The following is a 22,330-nucleotide window of genomic DNA, read 5'->3' as shown; positions in this document are numbered from 1 at the left end:
AGACTGATGCCATCAAGGCCAACAATAAATCCAGTGTTTGATAACCCCTTTGAACATTTGATGTCTTTCTGGCCTCCATTTGCTTCCTTCTCTTAACTTTAAAGATATTTTAAATATTTCATCTATCACTCAGAAGTGTTATGCACTCCTACTTTGTCATATTCTATATTCGACAGTTCTCAACAGTGGAAAACTCTTCTTTATTTCCAGCCTCTGTATTTATCCTTGTAATATCTGTACTCTGATGCCAGGTTTGAGGCAATGTCAGCCCTGTCTGAACTTCCTCTACTTGATTGCTGTCAAGTTCCCCCAGAGCAAAAATCTTTGTTTTGAACGTTCTGCTTAAAGTGCTATTTCAGTCTGCTTACTATCATGCCTCCTTGCCTCTGTACACACCTGCATTTTTCATTTTCCTTCTTCAAGTTTGATATCTGGAATCAAGTCTAATATTGGAGATTTGACTCTTGGTGACAAAGAATGAGCACCCAGAATGGATACCCTTAAAACAGTATGACATAACGTTTGGTTCAGTACTGAACTGTGGAGTACAGGAGAGGGAGAGGCCACTGTGGCCTGGCTGCTTGCAGAAGGCTTCCCTACTTGGAACGATTGGGAGGATTTACTTAGCTAACGGATTCACGAATAGTAACAGGAGAAGCAGAGTGCAGCAAGAATAAGTGATTTGTATTTGAAGTAACTGGAATTTGGGAGCCTTTGAATATTCTTGGGCAGGGAGGGGAGTATACTGTCTAGGAAATGGTCTGGCAGAACCCAGGGTGGTTCAGCAGAACAGGAGATGAGAGCTGGGGACCAATTAGGAGCCTGTTGTCCACGTTCAGGAGTGAGGTTATGTAAGCATGAGCCAGGGAAGCAGCTGTATACAAGTAGGTGGATTGAGAAGCCAGGAGAATAGAACATTATAATAATTGATGAATATAAGGTGAAAAAAAAAGTGAGAAACTACAGAGTTACTAACTCATACACAGCCAAACAATCCATGTTATGCAATGAACCAACTGCCAAAGACAGTGACAATTTATTGTCAGCAGGATGAAATAAAACAGCCAGTCGCAGGCAGCACTCTAGCAGGTCAATACAGATAATCATCCTTTGTTGTTTAGTAAACCCTTACAAAGGCTCTAAACACAGGATGATTTGCATTGTTTTCAAACAGCTCATAATGATGTAACGCCGTGTCTGCTTAGCTATCAGAAGACCAGATATCATTAATGTGGTTCTTTATTTTAGCCATAAAAAATGTTTCTAATAACATAAAAGTGTTTTTTCCCCCCTCAGTGATAAATTCTGTTTACTCTGGGCAATAGATGTGAATTTGCAGTCCGTCTACGAACAAATCCCATATATGGTCCAAAATGATCCCATTACTGTACTTGATCTCTTATAAATAGGAATATGGGATGGATTTGGTCATCTAATAAATCCATTGTGTTATTGTGTATTATAGTGTTTCCTTTTATTAAACATATCTTCCAGGGCACTAAAGACTATACCATCATTGCTAAAAGCTTAAAAGCTAGAGTATAGCAAGTTGGCAGTATCAGTAGCATTATTAATTCATCACATTGAAATACATGTTGACTTCTAAATATAGGAAGGAGGGATTAACTTAGGAAACTGTATCCGAGTGGGTTAAGTCAGGATTGCCCTTTATGTTCATCCACCTTTTAATTAAGGGTTGAGAAGCAGGTCACTTGGGTATCACAGTGTTTCTAAAAGAGGTGCCCACTCATGTTATCTATTTTGGCTATTAATTTTTCTTCACAATGATTGTACCTATATGGGTATATCTATATTTATCTCTCATCTATAATTCCTATGTGTGGTTCCTGCTTCTTTAAAAACAAACACTCTCTCACTGATCTAAAGTCTGATGTTTAAACCATCTACCTAGTTTTTTCGTTTTCAGGGTTTCCAATAGATTCTTCATCATATTCATGCAATTCTAGATTTATATCTGCTGGGTTTTGCTTCATAACTTTTTGCTCTTTTAATGGATGTGTGATGTAAGGAATAAAATGAGCTGGGAAAATGTCCCCAGGGGCTCACTCTGGGTTGTCTGGACAACAAGCTGGCCAGACTGGTTTTGTGAGTGAGGGTGGGGTGGAGATGGGGCGGTTATCTTCTCTTCCAAGAGGCTGTACCCTAATTTGGCTTCTGATGGGACCCGTGGCTTCTGCCCTTCAGGAGGAGCAGGCCAATTTCTGTGGGTCCCATAGCTGGAGTCCCTGATCAATTCCAGAGAGCCTGGTGCCAAGCCTGGTAACCTATCTTTATTGATAGGTTACTCTCAGACTTGCCCTGTGAGAAATTTCAACGAGGTGGGGCATAGGCGCAGTTACTCAGAAATCTAGACCCATGCTCTGGTTGAGCAGAGTGCTCAGCACCTCTTTTTGGGATGATGGAAAGAAGGGGGATACATGCCTTCTCTTCTCTTGTTGACACTCAGCTTGTAGTTTCCCCTTTCCCAATAAAGCTATTCTTTATCTATGCTGGGTGATGCTGTGGAGTATCCTGGGCATGAGGCAACCAGAGGGACCCACCTGGGGCGAGAAGTAGTATTTCTCACTTTATGATGATTTTAAACAGCCTTATATTTAAAAGTCCTTTCAGAAGAGTTCCTCATTGTTTGCATTTAATGATACAGTCTCATTGCTGAGTGTTTTGTGTTCTTTCTGAACACCAACTTTCCTCAGAGGCACTTGAATTTTAGTTTGCAGATTTATCTTAGTGAGAGAATGAATTTAATTCCTTTCCTTCTTTCCCTCCCTTTCTTCCCTTCTCTTCATTGTTTCTTTTTTCTTTTTTTCTATTTCTCCCTAGGCACACCTTCTTTGACGGATGGTCCACATCCCATTACTCTTTAAAAGCAAATACTAGTTTCCATTCCTTGGCTACCACATCTGATCCTTTTTCTTTGATGAAGCAAACAGGCAAGGAGGCAGGTCCCTCTAGATTCTAGAAGGATATCTTGAAAGACAATTGTGCTTTCCCAAGTGTTAGTACTTGGATTCTGCAGAGCAGGAAATAGTTCTGTATGAACTTTGTTTCTTTGGCAAAACTTGTGATTGACAGACTCGTGATGAAAGTAACTGGTAGTATGTCTAACCTTCATGACTTGGTCCAGAAACGTCCATGAGTTTTAGACAGCTCTTCCTACACTACCTGGTTGAGGGATGCTATCGGAATTGCACAAAGAACTTTTATCCATTACTTTTGGAGAGTGATTTTCTGAGTTTTCATTTCATGGGATTTATTTTCTTGTCTCTGTTTTCTTTTTTTGCCTCAGACCTCATCATATATTTTACTTGTTTATATGACATTATATACTCCTGTCCTTTATGTCCCAGCTAAGGCTACCGAAGATAATAGTTAACGATGAGTATCACTTAATAAGGCCTTTCACAAGACATGGGTCTGAAAACTGATTTTTGATTTTCAGCCAAATGTTACTTTACACATCTTCATTCTCTTTGGTTGTAATGTGAATTCTTATATAAATTGGTTCTTTGAATTACTTCCACTATAAGAATCTTTCCCTGCTTGTCTTCTGGCTTACATTTAAATTAATGTTGTTTTAGCATAAACTATCTGACTTGTATTTTTTTTCACTTTACTATTTGTTCTCAATTTATTGTAAGTTGTTAGTGAGGATTAAAGTTTCTATATGGTTTCTTTTCCTCAGAAAATGGCTTTTAAGGAAACTATGGAAGTTGGTTCATTCAAATCAGAACAAATATCATTAGGCCAAGCATAAATATTTCTGCAATGTTTTCTTGCTAAAGAGTGAGTCTAAAAGACGGTGCTGATTCCTTCCTCCCACATCTAACCCCCTTCTCACAGCTACGTTGGTGTGGGCTATAATATGAATGTGACCAGCGAAGCTTCTTCCACTAACATATCAGGTACCAGACTTAGTCTCTATGGGCTCTATTATATCACTGTTTTCATTTCCTGTACAGTGCTTCTAAATCACCCTGCAGACTGAAGGGTTGCCTGTCCTTTCTACATTTTATGTAATAGTGGCAAGGATTATATTAAACGGTATTATATATTATAGTATACAAATATTGTAAAAGGTATTATGTAAGAAGTGTTGTACATTTCTGTATTATAATGGATGTCTGTGTTATAATTGCATCCTTATGAAAACAACTATTCATGTACATCAAACATACTTATCATTAGTCTAGTCTTTATTTTCCCAATATCTCTCAAAGCAAATAATACATGCCAGTATCACATTCTTTCTTGTTACCATATCAGAAATACAGATAGTCAAAGATAAAGGGTGGTTTCTAGGACCTCTGATTAACCATTATTAAATACTCTTCCACATGACATCAAATGAGTAAAAAAAATACTAATATTGTATTTGTGTTGGGAAGGGAAAACAGGTTTGGGATAAGGTTAGGAATATGTATTTACCCTCTGGAAGAGAAGGGCCTGAGTTGAGCAATGTCTGGAAGGAAATTATCTACTAGGAATGGTGGACACAGCCTCTTCTGTGCACTGTCGATCTCAGGCCAAGTCTTCAAGCAGCCTTAGGCGCCAACCAGGGAAGCAGAAACTGTCACCCATGACCCAGGATGATCCATATTAGTTTCACATGCAAGGTCAGATAAGTAGAAAGGGTAATTTTTGGGATTCTTCAACACTCTAGATATCTCCCTAAATGACTATAACGTGATGTTACTCTTAGATGGCAGGAGAAAAAATACCTAATCATTCCACAATGAGGTTATATGAAGGAGATGACATTTATTATAAGAGCTTCAATTAAATTATAATCTGATTGGTCAATCACATATAAAAGACTGATAATTAGATTTTTTTAAATGTTTTGGAGGGAGGTGGGCAGGGAAAGGGAAGATATTTGACATCTGAAGTTGGGAGGAGAGTGATTGGTAAATGATGCCTCTGAATTGGGTTGAATAGAGGTTACAGAAAGAGAAGGCTAAGGATTCAGATGGTGAGCAAAATGCTTTGCAGTCCTGCCGAGGAGGGACATCCTTTAACTTCAGTGGGGTGGAGACAAGGAGAAGACATGTACTAAGCTATTTTAATCATCCAGCTGCAGGTGCGGGCAGTCCTACATTGTTGGATTTGAAAAGTTCTTTCTTAAAAGCATGATTTCCCTTGTTTAAATGAAGGAGATGGAGCTCCATTAATTGGTGCCAATGTTTAGTTCACTATATAGTTCACACAGTATTATTTTCTTGTATCATTTCACTCTTGATATATGAGTCTCCTTGTCTGATGCAAAATAAATTGTGAATGGAAGCCATAATAAGATCCAATATTTGATTAGGTATTCACTCTTTGAGTCTCTACCTAGAATCCTGCTGCCTTTCCAGTTTGCAGACTCTTCTAGAAAATTCTAGATTCTTCTAGACTATTCTTGATGTATTGTTTCTGAATCTACTACTTTATGTTACAGTATATACTATGCAGTTAAAAATCTAGCTGCCTCTCTAAAATCACTTAACTAAGTAATTTTCCATATTGCATTAGAGGAAATAATGTTAAATTCTCCCAGATGATAGAAGGCAATTAGAATAAAGTACAAGGACTTTTGGAGTGCAGTCATTTTTCTTCATCACTGTTGTCAAAAGGAAAATTTGGATATCTAGAAGCATGCCACTGTTCTTAGTATTGCACATTTTTTGGAGCCTACTCAGCTTCAGGACTTTGAATCAAATTACACCTCTACATTTTCCACTTTACTAGTATTTTGTCATTAGAATAAAGCCAGGACTTTGTAGATTTGGCCACTGACCTAGGACAAAAGTTGTATTAGATATAAAAATACAACCAATTTCTCCTCTTTGTGGAGGAAAACTTGAAACACCTTCAACTTGGAGCATTTGGGCATCAAAATAAGAAAACAAAACCTAAGCATGGTTATATAGTTTACATATTTCTTAAATTCCCCTAATCACTGCTTTGGAATCATCCAGATGTTCTATGGGTCCATATTTGTGTTCAGTTTAATTACATTAAATTATTTTCTGAAATTAAAATGGGCTGTTTATTGATTTCTCCAGTGTTGACTCCTTTTGTAGACTGCTGGCAATTTTTAATCAAAATAGTTATTCTTCATAATTCTTATACTTACAGAGGTTAGCATTGTCTATATCCTCCCCTAGGCTGAACTAAAGAGCTTTTTAGTAATGTAGTATGCTTTGTGTGAGATTACTTTTCTTAAAATAAGACAGTTGCTTTTTCTTCAGGTCATTGTTTGAAAAATAGACTTGAATATATCTGCCAAAGGTTTGCCTTTATTTTAACTGTGTTTTTTTTTAAGTTGATATATATCCAAAAGCTCTATTTTCTACCTTAGGAGCTTTGTCAGTCTTTGGACTTGGTAATATCTTAATCCTGCTTTGTGGTACAAATTTGGTTTTCTTTAATATTTCTTCTCTTCTAGAAAAAAATGAATATGATTTTTAAAAAATTGATTTTAGAAAGAGAGAGAGAGAGAGAGAGAAAGAGAGAGAGAGAGAGAGAGATGTGAGAGAGAAACATCTATCAGTTGCCTCCTGTACACACCCTGCCTGGGGATCGAACCAGTAACCTAGATATGTGTCCTGACCAGGAATCGAACCCACAACCTCTTGGTGTACAGGACTATGCTCCAATCAACCAAGCCACCTGAGCAGGGCAATAAGGTCTTTTAAAAATTCAGCTTACACCTACCCAGTGTATCTCAGTGGTTGAGCAATGACTCATGAACCAGGGGCTTTATGGTTTGGTTAGATTCGCAATTAAGGCACAAGCCCAGGTTTCGGGCTTGATCCCCAGTAGGAGGCATGCAGGAGGCATGCAGGAGACAGCCAATCAATGATTCTCTCTCATCATTGATGTTTCTAGCCCTCTCTCTCTCTCTCCCTTTTTTTCTCTGAAGTCAATAAAAACATATTTAAAAAAAATAAAATTCAGCTTTCACGTTTATGATCAGAAAGGGAAATTTAATTACATTTTTAGATTTTGCAATTTCCACTTCTCACTATAAGATATTGTTGCTATCAAATAGAAACCACATTTGTCTCATTCTCTTATCTTCAGTCTCTTTCTATCTAAATACTTTCCCTTTGTATTAGCACGTGGGCTCCTTCCCTCCTCTGCACTGGCTTCACTTACATATATAGTTTTTCATCTTTTTCTATAATGTCTTAGGATTCACTTAGTGTTTATTGTTTTGCAGACAATATCTTGCTTGTTTTTCTTTTATTTACCTGGAGTGGAGTTGAACTGCTGTTATTTTCCTCCTAGAATTTATTTGTATAGATAAATGACATAGCCCTGCAATTCTACAGTGATGTTTCGAAGGCTTTCAGTGTTCATGTCCTTTACTTTTTGCAGTAATAATTCTATTGAATGAAAGAGACAAGGTGGTCAGAAAGGTAGCAGGTAATCTGGAAGAGTACCATCTATATATATAAATATAAAAGCCCAGTGACTGAAGGGCTGAACCACCAGAACAACTGGTCGACCTGTCACTATGATGCGCACTGACCACCAGGGGGCAGACGCTCAACACAGGAGCTGCCCCCTGGTGGTCAATGCGCTCCCACAGTGGGAGCGCCACTTGGCTGGCTGACCAGGATGAGCAGTGCTCCCACAGTGGAAGCAGCCGCTCAGAGGGTGGGTCCACAGCCGCTCGGCTGACTGGGATGAGTGGCACTCCCACAGCAGGCTGATCCCCACAGGCCATGCCCCCCCACTAGTGCACGAATCTGTGCACCGGGCCTCTAGTGTCACAATGAAACAAAAAGAGCGAGGTTTAAAGAAAATGGTAGTGAACCACCAAATCAAGTGCTAAAAGAAAGTTTTGATAATGAAAGTCATTGGTACATACAACACCATTAGCACAATTTGTTATAGATTATTCTTTTGAGAGATTTAGTGGGAACAGTAATTGTAGATGCAAGACTACTTCCCAGAATGGGCAGGATCACTGCAAGTGCTTGGTTAGCCTCAACTTGGCCATATTTTTAAAGAAACGAGAATCAGTAGAGGGTAAAAACTGCTTGTGCACAAGAGAGAGGAAGGAAGCAGGGAGAGGAGGCAGGGAAGATGGCATTTTAAAAATCCATGCATCAAGAGTTCTTTCTCTCTGAGGTACAGCAGGGAAGGTAGACAGGCTTGTGGGTGATACTGGAAATTTTCAGATGGAACGGGGAAATGGGTGTAGGGAATTTCCATATGCTCAGTAAAATTGGCCTAAGAGGTTACTTGCTAAGGTAGAGTTCAGGTTGGGAACCTCCGTCTTTGACAATAGTTGCCTGAAGAGAAGCAAAAAGGGAATACAAAACTTACTGAGATGTGGCAAAGACTCAATGTTGATCAAGGCACTCTGCTTGCAGTATTTCATTGACATTCTTTGACTTGCAAGGAAAGTTTTTTTCTTTCTTTCTTGATTTGCATTAACTTTGTGATTTGTTATGGAACAGAGTAGGAACAACAGCTTGGTACAAATGAAATAATAATATCTATTGGCTTTATATATTTTTGTTACTTTTTCCTGAGTTTAGATTAGGGCCACCTTTAACTGAGAGAGCCCAACACCATCAATATAGGTGGTTTTTGTTGCGTGGTTTTTGTTTTGTTTTGTTTTGTTTTGTTTTGTTTTGTTTTGTTTTGTTTTGTTTTGTTTTTAACCCAAGTTGAACTTGACATTTTTTCCATGTGCAATTTTGTACATATTGTAAATCAGGGAGGTAATCAGGCTCTACGTTACCTAATTGCACACTTTCTTGCAACATACACGGTCAATTCTTGCCACTTTCTGCATACTGTGATGTCTGTTTTTCCGCAATGCCTTTGGCTAAGGAGACTTCTTCACCTGACAAGTATCTCCCAGTCTCCCACAAATCTTGCATACTTAACTGGTTTTCATCTTTCAAGACCTTGGCTTCAACTTGACCTCCTTCATAAAGCTGTCTAAAGCAATAGCTATTTCCCCTCTCTCTCTGAGTAGTGAATTCTGCTTAGTTCAAATCCTTATTTTTATATTTCTCTGTTTTCTTAGGTAGACTCTGATTTTCTTGTGGGAGGGACAATATCTTATATTTCTTTTAGACACATTCACCTTACCTAATACCAGGCAGGGATTAAGTATTAATAAATGTTCATGTATTAAGTTGTTTGTAACTGGTGTTTTATTTTCATATGGTGACTCCAATACTTGATATTTAAAATCTGTACACTATATATTTGTTTTTTATTGTATGCTACAGATAATGGTTGCTATAATGAAATATTTTTTTCTGTTTCAGGTCCGCTTAATAAGCTTTATTAACTTATTGATTTAAAATATTATTTTTAATATAAATGTTATTTTCCTTTCTTCATTTTCATGGTTTTGTACTTGCTTGGTTGGCCTTTAAGGATGTCATGGTAACCTGCCAAGGAATTTTTGGGTTAAGGTGTTCTTTCTTCCCATTCCTGAAATGTTTTTCAGCTATTATTACATTCTCCTTTACTCTTTATTTTTCCCTGAAGTTCATCCCTGATGATATAATTATACCTTTATGCCCTGAATTTTTACTATTCCTTCTCTTATAGGCAATATAAAGTCATGATTTGTCTGATAAATTTAGCATAAGGAAATACTGTGATAATGTTATATGTAATAACCTTTCTTTTACTTATCTTGTAATTTGGTTGTTATTGGGAAATGGTAATTTGCATGACTCATGCAAGCCAAGGAACTTTGCATTGGATAAAAAAAAAACTACAAAGGAAATGTCTAAATTGAATAATTCATTACAAAATAATTACAAAATGTATTTATTAATTTTTTACAAAATAAATAAATTTATCTCTATGCTACATATGGCATAAACATATATATTTGTGTTTATCTTAGGAATCAAATATTTTAAGTCCAGTTCAGGATGGAACAAGGACACCTCAGATTGACAGCAATAAGAGCAATAACTACCGGATTGTGAAGGAGGTTAGAAGTAAACTATTTTTCTGTGGGTTAATGCTTGCATGGTAAAGAATTTTTGTGCAGCTTTTATATTAAATATTAGGTTTGTTACATTTACTGCTCTTCTTTTAAAAGATTTTGATTAGGCTAAGTAAACTCTGCATACAGAATAAAAAGTGTCGGAATCAGCATCAACGGCTACTGAAAAACATGGGAGCTCATTCGGTGGTGCTGGATCTTCTGCAGATACCCTATGAAAAGGTTAGTTCTTAGCTACTTGTTTTCTTTAATTTTTTATTTTGATATATTTTTAAATGTATAGCAAGGTTACAATGAGTATTTTTCCTTGAGCTATTTGAAAGTATGACTCCCATCTGATTCCCCATCATCCTCAAGCCCTTTAGTGTGTACTTTCTACAAACAAGGACACTCTTCTACGTAATCACATGACTGCCTTCCAAATCAGGGAAGAGTATGACACTGAACTGCCACTTAATTCTCACAAGCCATTCACGTTACTTCCATCATCCTAAGTGTGGCCCCTTGACAGAAAGATCCACTTGCAAAACAGGTGCTGTTGGGTTGTCATGTCTATTTAAATCTCCTGGTGCTGGAGCTTTCACGACATTTACACTTTTGAAGGCAGACCAACTATTGGGAAGACTGTCCCTTCTTTTGGGTCAACTGATGTTTCCTCGTGATTAGATTCAGTTGTGCAGCTTTGGCAGGATCTTAACAGAAGTGACACAAAGTTCTTCCCATCACTTCCTGTGAGGCTGCAGACAATTCTGATTTGTCCCCTTGTTGATGAAGTTCACTTGATGAAGGTGTGTCTGCCAGGTTCTCCACTGCAAAGTACTCATTTTTCCTTTATCAATAATAAGTATTTTGTGGAGAGTTTCTTTGAAACTATGTAAATATTCCCCCCTTTAAAAATTTTTTTATTACTGATTTCAGAGAGGAAGGGAGAGGGAGTGAGAGAGAGAAGCATCAGTGATGAGAGAGAATCACTGTTGCACACCCCACACTGGGGATCGAGCCTGCAACCCAGGCATGTGTCCTTACTTGGAATCGAATCATGACCTCCTGGTTCATAGATGGGCACTCTACCACTGAGCCACACCGGCTGGGCTAAATTTCCATTTTTAATCACACTTTCAATTTATTCATTTATTTATTTCTACCAGTATTGACTGCTAGATGCTTGTTTTTTCTCAATAGGTTACCCTAGTTTTCTAGTATTATTTATTTGGATATTCAGGTTGTTCCAGAATTAACCAAGGGAGTGAGCCCTATTAAGCCAGTGTCTCTGTCCTCTAACATGTCCCATCATTCTTTGCTATTCTGCACATTAAAGTGTTCCAGGCTCACCTTGCATTCTTCTTGCTTCAACTCAGGAATGAGAGAGTGGGGAAAAGTAGGGGAGAAAGCAAAGAGAAAAAGGAAGAGGTGGAAATAAGAGACAAAGTTAATAGCAAGAGGAAAGACAGAGAGAGGGAAGAGGAGAGAATAAAGATAAGGACACAAATACATAGATAAATTTAGAGGTGGGGGAATAGAGAAAATTAAGTAGGGAGAAGAAACAGGCTGGGGCAAGGCAGGAAGATAGGGGAACAGGAGCAGAGGAGTAGAAGAGGAAGGAGGAGAAGGAAGAAGTGTGGGACAAGCAGTGGGAAGGGAGAAGGTTGAGAAAAGGGGATATAGAAGGTGGGGAAAGAGGAGAAAGAAAATAAAACCCCAAGGAAGATCTGAATACATAGAAATACTGGGAAAGAGGGGAAATCCAAGAAAGGGTAGCAATGCGAGGAATTGGACCGTGCAGCAGAGAAGGGGGGACCAGAGAGAATGTGGAGCCCAGAGAGAGAGGGAGGGAGCAGAGGAGATGTAAGTCAGAGGCAGGAGAAAGAGGCAGCTATGATGGGAAAACACAGTGGCAGGTAGGAAGGTTGGGGAGAAAGGGAGGTAGACTGTGAAACAAAGGGGGTTGAAAGAGTGAAGGACAACTGATAATAGGAGGGTAAATACAGAAGCGAGAAACATCCAGAAAATGGGGGAGAGGTGATCTGTGGAGATAACCAGGAAAGGTGTAGAAACAAAAGAGGCACAGAGAACGTGGAGCATGAAACAGTGGCAGAAAGAAAATAAGTGCATGTGTGAAAGAACATATTTTTTGAGAGTATTTTTGTTCTGATCTGTTTGTTTCTCTTAACTTACAGAGTGATGAAAAGATGAATGAAATAATGAACCTAGCCCATACATTCCTGCAGAATTTCTGCCGGGGAAATCCACAGAATCAAGTTCTCCTTCATAAACATCTGAATTTGTTCCTAACACCTGGTGTAAGTATTTTAGTGACTTTTAATATTTATAGTAAAGTGTCTATCAAATTTATTTTAGCAGCGTTGATGAATAGAATTTTATTCATCACCTCATTTTTTTTCCCTAATAGGGAAGGGGTTCTTGCCCTAAATATGGAGATCTTTTATTTCCATTAAGGAAACAGTTAAAGAAACTTGAAAAATTACACAAATTTTGCCTGCAATTGAAGATTTTATTTATATGTTTACTAGAGGTCCAGTGCATGAAATTCATGCATGGGGTGGAGGGGGAAGGGGTGTTCCTCAGCCCGGCCTGCACCTTCTCCAATCTTGGACATCCTTCTCACAATCCTGGACCGCTGGCTCCTAACCGCTTGCCTGCCTGCCTGATTGCCTCTAACTGCCTCTTCCTGCCAGCCCGATCACACCCAACTGCTCTCCCCTGCAGGCCCGATCGCCCCCATCTGTCTTCTCCTGCTGGCCTGATTGCCCCCAACTGCCCTCCCCTGCCGGCCTGATTGCCCCCTATCTGCTTGCTGCCCTGCTGGCCTGATCACCCCTAACTGCTTGCTCCCCTGCTGGCCTGATTGACCCCAACTGCCCTCCCCTGCTGGCCTGATTGCCCCCAACTGCCCTCCCCTGCTGGCCCAATCACCCCCAACTGCCCTCTCCCACCAGCCTGATTGCCCCCAACTGCCTCTGCTTCAGCCCCTGTCACAGTGGCTTTGTCTGGAAGGAAGTCGGAGGTCAATCCAGTCTAATTAGCATATTACCCTTTTATTAGTATAGATAGTTTAATTTTAGGAAAAAGAAAGAACTAACTCTACAATGCCATGAGTAAGATATATATGAACAACTCAAAGGTAGAGTTCACTCTGCCCTGTAGAATGTGGATCAGCTGATACTAGGGAAGAGCTGACTTTGAATAACCGATCATTAAATTATTCTCAAGAATACTGTTGCCCACATGTTAACCTGGATGATAATCAGCTCATTTTTCCAACTAAATTTGTTTGTGAGCTCAGATTTCTTTTCATGGTGAATGATCTCACTGCATTTAGTCAAAGACTTGCACAGAAAACTCACTGTGGTTTTGCATAAAATATAAAACTGATCGCAGGCAGGGGCGCTCATCTAAGTACTGTAGAAGGAATAGAAAGTTGATCATGTCAGAATCACAAGGGCACGGTCCTCTCTCTTTAGCTCCTTGAAGCAGAGACCATGCGGCACATCTTCATGAACAATTACCATCTGTGCAATGAAATTAGCGAGAGAGCAGTGCAGCATTTTGTGCACTGCATCGAGACACACGGCCGCCACGTGGAGTACCTGAGGTTTTTGCAAACCATTGTAAAGGCAGATGGTAAATATGTGAAGAAATGCCAGGATATGGTCATGACAGAGGTATGTTCTTGGTTTGCGCGTTACCCACTTCACACAAACAATATGCTCAAATAAGTGTTTTCTGTTAATTTAGAGCGAGGAAAAAAAAAAAAAACGACTTTGGAAAATAATTTAATCATGACTACTTAAGCACGAATATGTGTTGCTTGCCTCTAGTGAAGTAACATAAGTTGATTTTATAATTTTCTAAGAGCTTTTCTTTTTCTTAATGAATTCGTGTATTTTAAATAAAGGTAAAATCCTACAAAATGTTGTAGATTATTTAGAATGAAAGTGACAACATTTTATATTTGTAAGTTTTCAGTGTATAACAAAAATGGATTAAACTCTGCTTTTTCCTGTGCCTTTATTACGCTTCCTGAAATCTCAAATGGGTGTTCTCTGCTACTGTTTGCAGAGGGTTTTGAAAGGAATTGAATTCATAGAAATTATTCATCAGTGATTTATCATAAGTGAAAATGTAGCTATTTAGAGTAAGTTAAATGTTTAAGGAGAACAAATGAACGAAGTACTGAATTTATTTGGCCATTTTCATTGTGATGTTTGAAATTGAGTGAGATTTATGCAATGAGTAAGTGACTCGCTAGGAACCAAGGGGTATGGTGGAGAACTGAGAGTCCTTTGAGCCCATTTGGGTCAATCATTGCCCTGTGACCTAATGGCTTTCGAAAGGCCTGAATGAATGAAGACATCTTTCAACCATGGGTACCAAAAAGTGATGTAGTAGATTACATTGTTTGGGGGGATGTGCACAACTGTGTACCTTAACTTTTGGAATGAGGGTGATTTCTATATTGATACAGTATGATGTGCCCTGCCTGGGAATTGAACTGGCAACCTTTGGGTGTGCTAGACAATGTCCAACCACCTGAGCCACACTGGCCAGGGCAAGGCTTTGAATTTTTAATGTAAATTTTTGTTGTTAAACATTTTAAGGAACTTTTAACTTGTGATATTTACTTATCTACATTTACATTTATATTAGTTCTTCATTGCCTAGAAGTGTGTGGGAACTAATATGATTTTGTATTACGATTATCGAGGAAATAATTAAATTGGAAAGCAGCAAATAGTTAAGCTAGTTTTATGACACTTAGAAGATGAAATGTTCCTAGGTGTAAAGAAGTTTGTAATGTTATATTGTGTTTAAATACATATTTTTGACACATGTACATTCTCTTTCAACAAAATTTCAAAGCCAACTAATTCTTATCCATTTAAATGTTATTAATTTAAATAACACAAAAATTATATAAGGTGTGTTACCTACCAAAATATCTCACATTAGGATTAAAAATTTGCTACTTATATAGACAGTAATACATTATGGATTTTGAACAATAAAATTACCACCTATTGGAATTCTCCATTAAAATTATATAAACAAAATAGGAAGCAAAATTTATATACTAAGAGTTTATTCGTCCCCCCTTCTTTTTCTCTTTATTTCTCCTATTTCTGCTTTTACATTTATTCTTTAGTGATGCTCATGACACTGGAATTTCCAGATGATTATAGAGTTGCATTTGGCTCAATGTACTGGCTTTTCACTCTGTCACTATTAAAGGATATGGGGATATTTTATTCTGCTTTATTAAATTTACACTTATGAGATTTCCTATGCTTTGACATTGGAGTCTTTCATTGCAGTAGAGGGAAGTAACTTTATTTGAATATTTTGCATGTTTTATTTCAGTGGGTAACTCACTGATGAACAATTTACTGTCATTGTGTCACTTAATTCTTGGCCCATTCCACTGCTCCCATATCCCCCCTGCTGGTTTTGGTAGAGTTCATGACTGATCTCTGAGCACCTGACTAGAATCCTTTCGCCATCCTGCCTTGGTATAGTTTTGCTTTTGCATTGTTATCTCGGTTTTTGCAAAGAGATACACGTTTCCAGATAGAACAAGCCTTTGGCAATGATCGCAAGGATGAATATTTGGTCTGCTATGTAGACTCTCTTGTTATCATTTCAGTTGATAAATGGGGGTGAAGATGTGCTGATATTTTACAATGATAGAGCATCATTTCCCATCCTTCTCCATATGATGTGTTCAGAGAGAGACCGAGGGGATGAGAGTGGCCCCTTGGCCTACCACATCACCCTGGTGGAGTTGCTGGCAGCTTGTACAGAGGGGAAAAACGTCTACACAGAAATCAAGTGCAATTCCCTTCTGCCCCTGGACGACATAGTGCGGGTGGTGACCCACGATGACTGCATCCCCGAGGTAAGCCTGGTAAAAGCTTAGCAGCTATAGAGTTCTACTAATTTAAAGTAAGTGCCAGAAGTCCCCTTACTACTACTTATAATGAGATAATATATTTAGTCAAGGAATTGTGTTTAGTTCTTTTTTAAAAAAATATATTTTTATTGATTTCAGAGAGTAAGGGAGTGTGAGAGAGAGGTAGAAACAACGATGAGAACACTAGGGATTGAGCCCCGAACCTGGGCATGTGCTCTGACCGGGAATCGAACCATGACCTCCTGGTTCACAGGTCCGATGCTCAACCACTTAGCCATGCCGGCTCATCTCTTGTGAAGTTCTATAAAAGCTATGAAAGGTGATAAACCTTATTGAAGTATAGCCATTGGAAGCTACTGTAGGAGTCTCTGAATTCTAAATATGGCCCTGTGAACAAAATGAGAGATTTACTTGTAGCTTCTAGTATATTCTTGAGAATGAAGAAGACCCTTCATAAATAATTCACAGTCATCGGTAGGAGAGGCTTGGATGGGGCTGTAGGCTCATCTGTTGGACTCTGTAGTGTTACCTTTATAGAACAGATGCGTTCTTGGAAATATGGACACGCATATTTGCTTTGTTCACACATCATCTTTTACCCTGTGTCCTAGCTTGGCTCTGGTGTTAGGGAACAAAACTCATTAGAAGCTGGTTGTCTGCCAACAGGATTAACAAGGCTTCCAGGAATGTACATTGTAATGTCCTCTTTTTCCACTACGGTGCTGTATTGTTGCAAAGCTCATAAATGTGTTACACTGAATGTGATATAAATCCAAACATTTTAAAGCACAGTCACTTCACATGTATCAGGTTAGGTTAACTTTCCTATTTCCAAATTGTCCTACGTAGTAATGATAGACCTGAAGTATATTTTTGTGGGATTATTGGCACCTCAAACCAGAGGCACTTCATGCCCTGATTGGCTTGAACTAAGATGCAAAGAAAGGAAGCCTAGTGTAGTGAGTCACTCCGTGGGTTCTGTCTTTACCCGAGGCCTGCTCCTGCCCAGGCTCCTTCCCGCACGCAGCTCTCTCTGACCACACACTCTGACCTCTCACATTCTGCCACTTCACTCTCCCTCCTTCAGATCTTGATTCAAGCATGACTTCTCCAAGAAAGACTTCACTGGCCTCCAGGAGTAGATTCTATCATTTGAAATTTGACACTTGAATTTAATTAGTTATTAATATCTGTAGTCCTCATATCCTCTCCTAAACTTGATAAAGTCTAGGTCTACAAACAACTGGGGTCTAGAAACAATGCGGTCTGTTTCTATTTACCACTATATTGGCTGAGCCTAAACCTACACTTAATAAATAGGTTTTGAATGAATGGACGAATGATTTAAAGAATGAATCAGAATCCTGGGTCCATTATTTTGTAGCAGTTTGACTGGCTCCAATAGGTTATTAACCTTTCTAATCTCCGATTTCCACAGTTTAAAGTGAAATAATTATAGTACAGATCTGATAGGGTTGTTGGAGGATGGAATTAAGTAAGACATTATATACAAAATGCTGAAGGTGTTTGACAGGCAGCAAACAATGGGTACATATTAGCTGCTGTCAAGGTGATTATGATAATGCATCAAATGGCTCTGATGTCGCCCTACCCTGTGGTCAGTCCTTGCACAGGAACCCTGTCACTTAAAATGTGTCTTGGACCTCGGTCAAGTAGGAATAAGCACTGAGGACATGAATGCTGACCCTGTATTACTTATGGTTCTAACTTGGATTCCAGGAATCCCCTTAAATTGTTTACATGATTTCATACACACACACACACACACACACACACACACACACACACACACATATACATACACACATACATCTACACATTTTCTGGGGAGATTTGTAACAGTCTTCCTATTTTCAATAAAAATAAAGAAAATAAAATTGAAAACAAAAAAACTACTCCCCTACACATTTTAAAAATGAACCTGTTTCTTCTCAGAAATAGTAATTTCAATATTTTTGAATGATGATAAAGTATTATTTAGTCCACACATTTAAGCATATTATTAGAACTCTCTTGGTTGCAAGTGACAGAAACCTAACTTCAACTAGTTTAAATTTTTAAAAATACAGGGATTTTGTTGACATCTGTATTTGGGAATTGGAAGGATAGTTGTTCAGATGGATCAAGAGGTTTGGACAATGTCAGCATTCTCTCCGTCTCTTCTTCCCTTTTTCTTTGTGGTTTTGCCTTATTCTCTTCTGAGCATAATTTTCCTCCACATGCCTGGAGAAGATGGCTTCTTGGAGTTCAGTTTTACCTTGTCCCACTTTAGCAATGAAGTGGAGGGGTGGGGCAGGGGGAGGGAGAGGGAGAGAAAGAATATGGCAGAGTCAGAGAAGCAGGGGAGGGGAAGGGAGAGGAAGGAGGAGAAAAAGAGGGGAGAGGGAAAGGGAGCAGTTTTGACTCCTAGTGTCTCAAATAGATAGACTTGTTTTAAGACCTCTGGGCCCAGGAGAATGGAATACAAGGTCACGTGTTTACCCTGGCTCAGGGAATGGGGTGTTTTAGTAAAAGAAGGGAGATGGGATTGCTTTCTGGGTAGACACAAAACTTGGCATAATGTATTATGGGAACTAACACAGATTTTATTTAACTTTTCATAATTGATATTTGAAAAGGAACAATGAAGAAAACTCACGTCCTTTTGTATTTGAAACTTGCACAGGTTAAAATTGCTTATGTGAATTTCGTTAATCACTGTTACGTTGACACTGAAGTGGAAATGAAAGAGATTTACACAAGTAACCACATTTGGAAATTATTTGAGAACTTCTTGGTGGATATGGCAAGGGTAAGTCATACTTTGATAATTAAACAGTACTTCATGTTCAGTTGTCTATATATATATATACAGTATTAAGCATCCAGATGAAAACTTAGAATTAAATCCACTACCTCTGGATATAATCCATTATACTACAAAAGTTATGACTTCCATAAGATTATGAGTGAGATTTTTGTATACAAAATACCCAGTACAGTGTATAGAGCAACTAAATGTTCATTTTTACTCTTACAACTGACTATATTGGTCTGTCATTAAATGGAAACTTAGTGGTCTTCTGACCTCGGTTAGAGAGACATTTGGCAAAGGTCAGTTCGTATACAACCGCTTGTCAGGAGTGCAATTGCAACCCCGGCTGGAAAGGATCTCCAGAGGTCTTGGTGACTGCCTTCAGACAGACAGCAACCTGAGCCGATGATTCAGGATGTAGCGTTGCTCACTGTTGCTTCTTCAGAGGCTTCTCCATTGATTGAACCATTTAGTGTCTTTACTCCTGCCAGTCAAAATATGTTCTTCTTTTTACTCTGAGTCCATTTCCTCTTGCTTGGCTTTTTGAGCAGGACACGTGGAGCAGGTTGGTATTTTCTAGATACTATCTAGCATATGTTTTGCTCTATTAATATTGAATAAATGAATGAGTGAATAAAGAAAGGAAAGGATGGTTTTTGATAGCTTGCACTTAATTTGATAGCTTGCACTGGTATTATTATAAGGTTATATATAGCCTTTAAAGCAATTTCAAAGTTAGTGTGGCTTATCCTTTTTTTTTTTTTTTTTTGCATGCTGAGTTATCATTATGTTCAGGGTCTATTATTTGAGGGTGTTGTTTTTTTTTTTTTTAAATCTTCTCTGGTTTTCTCTTTAAAGTTAAGGGACATAGTGTTGAAATAGGAGTTTCACTAATAGAAGATAGTGTGTAGATAACTCCTTGGACCTATTATGCTGGCCTGTCCCAGTCCTCTGGCTTCCTGCATTCCTGAGTGCTGGTAGATGTGAATAGGCCTTACTGGGGAGGTACTTGGAGGAGAGGGGGTGGTGAGGTCCATATTTTCACTGTCTTATAAGAAGATATGCTGACTGTTACCCATTAGTTCACTGCCTCTGTACAATTCTTTCTGGGAGGAGGGAAGACAAAGAAAGGGGGATATAGTAAAGAATTAACTGCAGATCCAGACATCCAAGAGCAATCTTGGATAATACAATAAACCATGCATTATTCCAGTCCAGGAACTCCTTTAGCAGGGTGAATGAGGTCCCCTATGTTCAAGCAAGTGTGAAGGAACACAATTCCTGTTCTACTTCATTTCTGTAGAAATCAAAGGCACTCATTATCTTTCTTAGGTAAGCCTGCACCTGTGGAGAAATCATCCTGTTCTACAGAGGATTTACATAGCACTCATAATTGCCACCCCTCGCCCCCCCCCCCCGCCCCCGCTGTGACCTTATGAAAGTCCTTGTACCTGATCGGAGACAAGTATCTCCAGAGACCTTGAAGTAAAGGATGGTTTATATGCCGATGACCGAGCTTTAAAACTGCACGTGCAGGGAGACAGTAAAGAGATTATGGACTGATTTGCAGAGTTGCACGGTGCTACGGGCTAAAGATAAGCTTGAAAAAGATCAAGGTCACATTCAAGGCAGCATGAGCTGCAATGCTAAAGGGATTTTTATTTTTTAAACCAAAGAAAGCTGATGATAGCTGCCACTGATTATGCTGCCTTTGAAATACTCTTTCAGTTGATGTATATATTCTTTTTCTAAAAAAAGTGTACATGTAGGAAGGAGTTTCATTTTCACTATTTTAAGTAGACAGTTAATGTTATTTATTGTCTGAAGACTCTAGGGGAACTTCAGAATCTTCCTGGTCAATTCACTTATTATGTCTAACCACAACAGCTTAGCTGTACTGCAGAAAGCATTTTTCTCTCTCCTTATTTCCCCCTTATTTATATGTTAAAGCAGCAGCTCTCTTCTCCCCTTACCAAGCATGGCAAGGGATCAGCCCTCCTATTTCAGGGAAAGGGCAGGAAACCTGACGTTACCATATCTAAGATTTCTCTTTCTCCCCCTTAGGAAAGGTTAAGAAGCTACCACACACTTTCAAATTAAAATATAAAAAATGTGGTTAAATAAGTAGAATGTAGCCTTATAGGCAAATGTTCAGGTCAGTAGAGCAATAGTTCCCAAATCCAAGTAGTTATCAAGCATCAGAATTAGGTGGGGGGTTTGTTAAAACACTATTGCTGAGGCTCACGCTCAGAGTTCCTCATTCAGTAGTTGTGCTACTTTGCATTTTTAGCAAGTTCCCAGGTGACGCTGAAGCTGCTGGTCCAGGGACCTCACTTTGCAAACCACTATGGGAGAGCATGGCAGTTGAGAGTAGAGTTTTTAGAGGCATTAGCTAGACCAGGGTTCAAGTCCAGATTCTTCTGCCTCTTATTAGCTCAGTTACCTTGGGCAAGGAACTTACTCTTCGGAGTCTGAGTTTCCTTATTTGTAAAGCGAATACGATAATAACACATTCCTCATAGGGTTATGGAGAGGATTCAATGAGGTATTGCATAGCACATGCTTGGCACCTGGTAAGAGAACTGATAACATTATCCATGTATCCATATCATGGTAATATCACTGGTATTATTATAAGGTTATATGTAGCCTTTAAAGCAATTTCAAAAAGTTTCCCCAAGACCTGTACCAAATAAGATTGTTGAGGATAACCAAAAGGGAGAGCATCCAACGTCGACAGGAGCCAGGAACCATGTCCATAAAGCTGGAAAAGCACAATAGCAACTTAACATAGAGATGGACTAGTTACAACAAAAGTATGAAATCCTGGCACAACTGATTTACATCAGTGAGAAATGGTAATCTTGAGGAAAGGTATTTGGTAAATTGGACATAAAGAATTACAGGATCTTAGGGTTGGAAGTGACTGGCAGTCGTAGAGTTCACAGCTTTTAGCATATGCCTGTATATTTCCATCAACAATGCTATCACTATTTTTTGAAACAACTGGTTCCATTATTGCACAATTTTAGTTGTTAAAAGCTCTAATTTTGAGCCAGATTTCTTATGTAGTCTAATTTTTACCTATTTCTTCTTTCTGTATCCACATGGAATGATTCAGTTCAGCAAAGCATAGGTATTTACTATAAGAAACATGACTTTAAAATGATAACATTGTACAACTTAAAGGGACTTAAGGTCATTTAGGTTGACCTCAGATTTGACCTCTTTGTGGAGAAATTATTTGCTAGCAAAGGGTGACTTGCCTAGTTGGTAACAGAGCTGGGAAGTCTGCTACAGCCTAACCCAGTACTTTTCCCATAACAGCTTCTCAGATATATTACAACCACTCTCATCATTTTCTCCATGTCTTTCTGGGCTTGTTATAATTTTCAATATACTTTGGACTCTCTCTAATTTATTATTTTTTTTTTATAAGTATGGCATCTGGGATGGCACCACATGTCTCAGGCAGGGATTGTCAGCATGAGGCATATGATTATTTTAGTAGAAATTTGGAGAATAATCTTCTTTAACAGGCAAATAAAACACTAATCGGTAGTAACATTGCCACGTTCAAACTGTCTTC

General features: G+C 38.6%; 1 protein-coding gene across 2 annotated transcripts in view; it reads left to right on the top strand.

The window, feature by feature from the left end:
- Window positions 1–22,330, top strand: part of ITPR2 (inositol 1,4,5-trisphosphate receptor type 2) — a 427,719-nt gene that overhangs the window by 183,368 nt on the left and 222,021 nt on the right. For both annotated transcript variants that reach the window (XM_079773600.1, XM_079773601.1), the window contains exons 27-32: window positions 9,893–9,982; window positions 10,094–10,219; window positions 12,175–12,297; window positions 13,480–13,680; window positions 15,660–15,911; window positions 18,613–18,738. In XM_079773600.1, the coding sequence (XP_079629726.1) occupies window positions 9,893–9,982; window positions 10,094–10,219; window positions 12,175–12,297; window positions 13,480–13,680; window positions 15,660–15,911; window positions 18,613–18,738 (918 nt within the window). The remainder of the gene's footprint in view (window positions 1–9,892; window positions 9,983–10,093; window positions 10,220–12,174; window positions 12,298–13,479; window positions 13,681–15,659; window positions 15,912–18,612; window positions 18,739–22,330) is intronic.

The sequence above is a fragment of the Cnephaeus nilssonii genome, assembly GCF_951640355.1.
Source record: "Cnephaeus nilssonii genome assembly, chromosome: 6".
In the NCBI taxonomy this organism is placed as follows: Eukaryota; Metazoa; Chordata; class Mammalia; order Chiroptera; family Vespertilionidae; genus Cnephaeus; species Cnephaeus nilssonii.
Note: the sequence above shows the minus strand (reverse complement) of the source record. Positions and strands in the feature narration are given on the sequence as shown.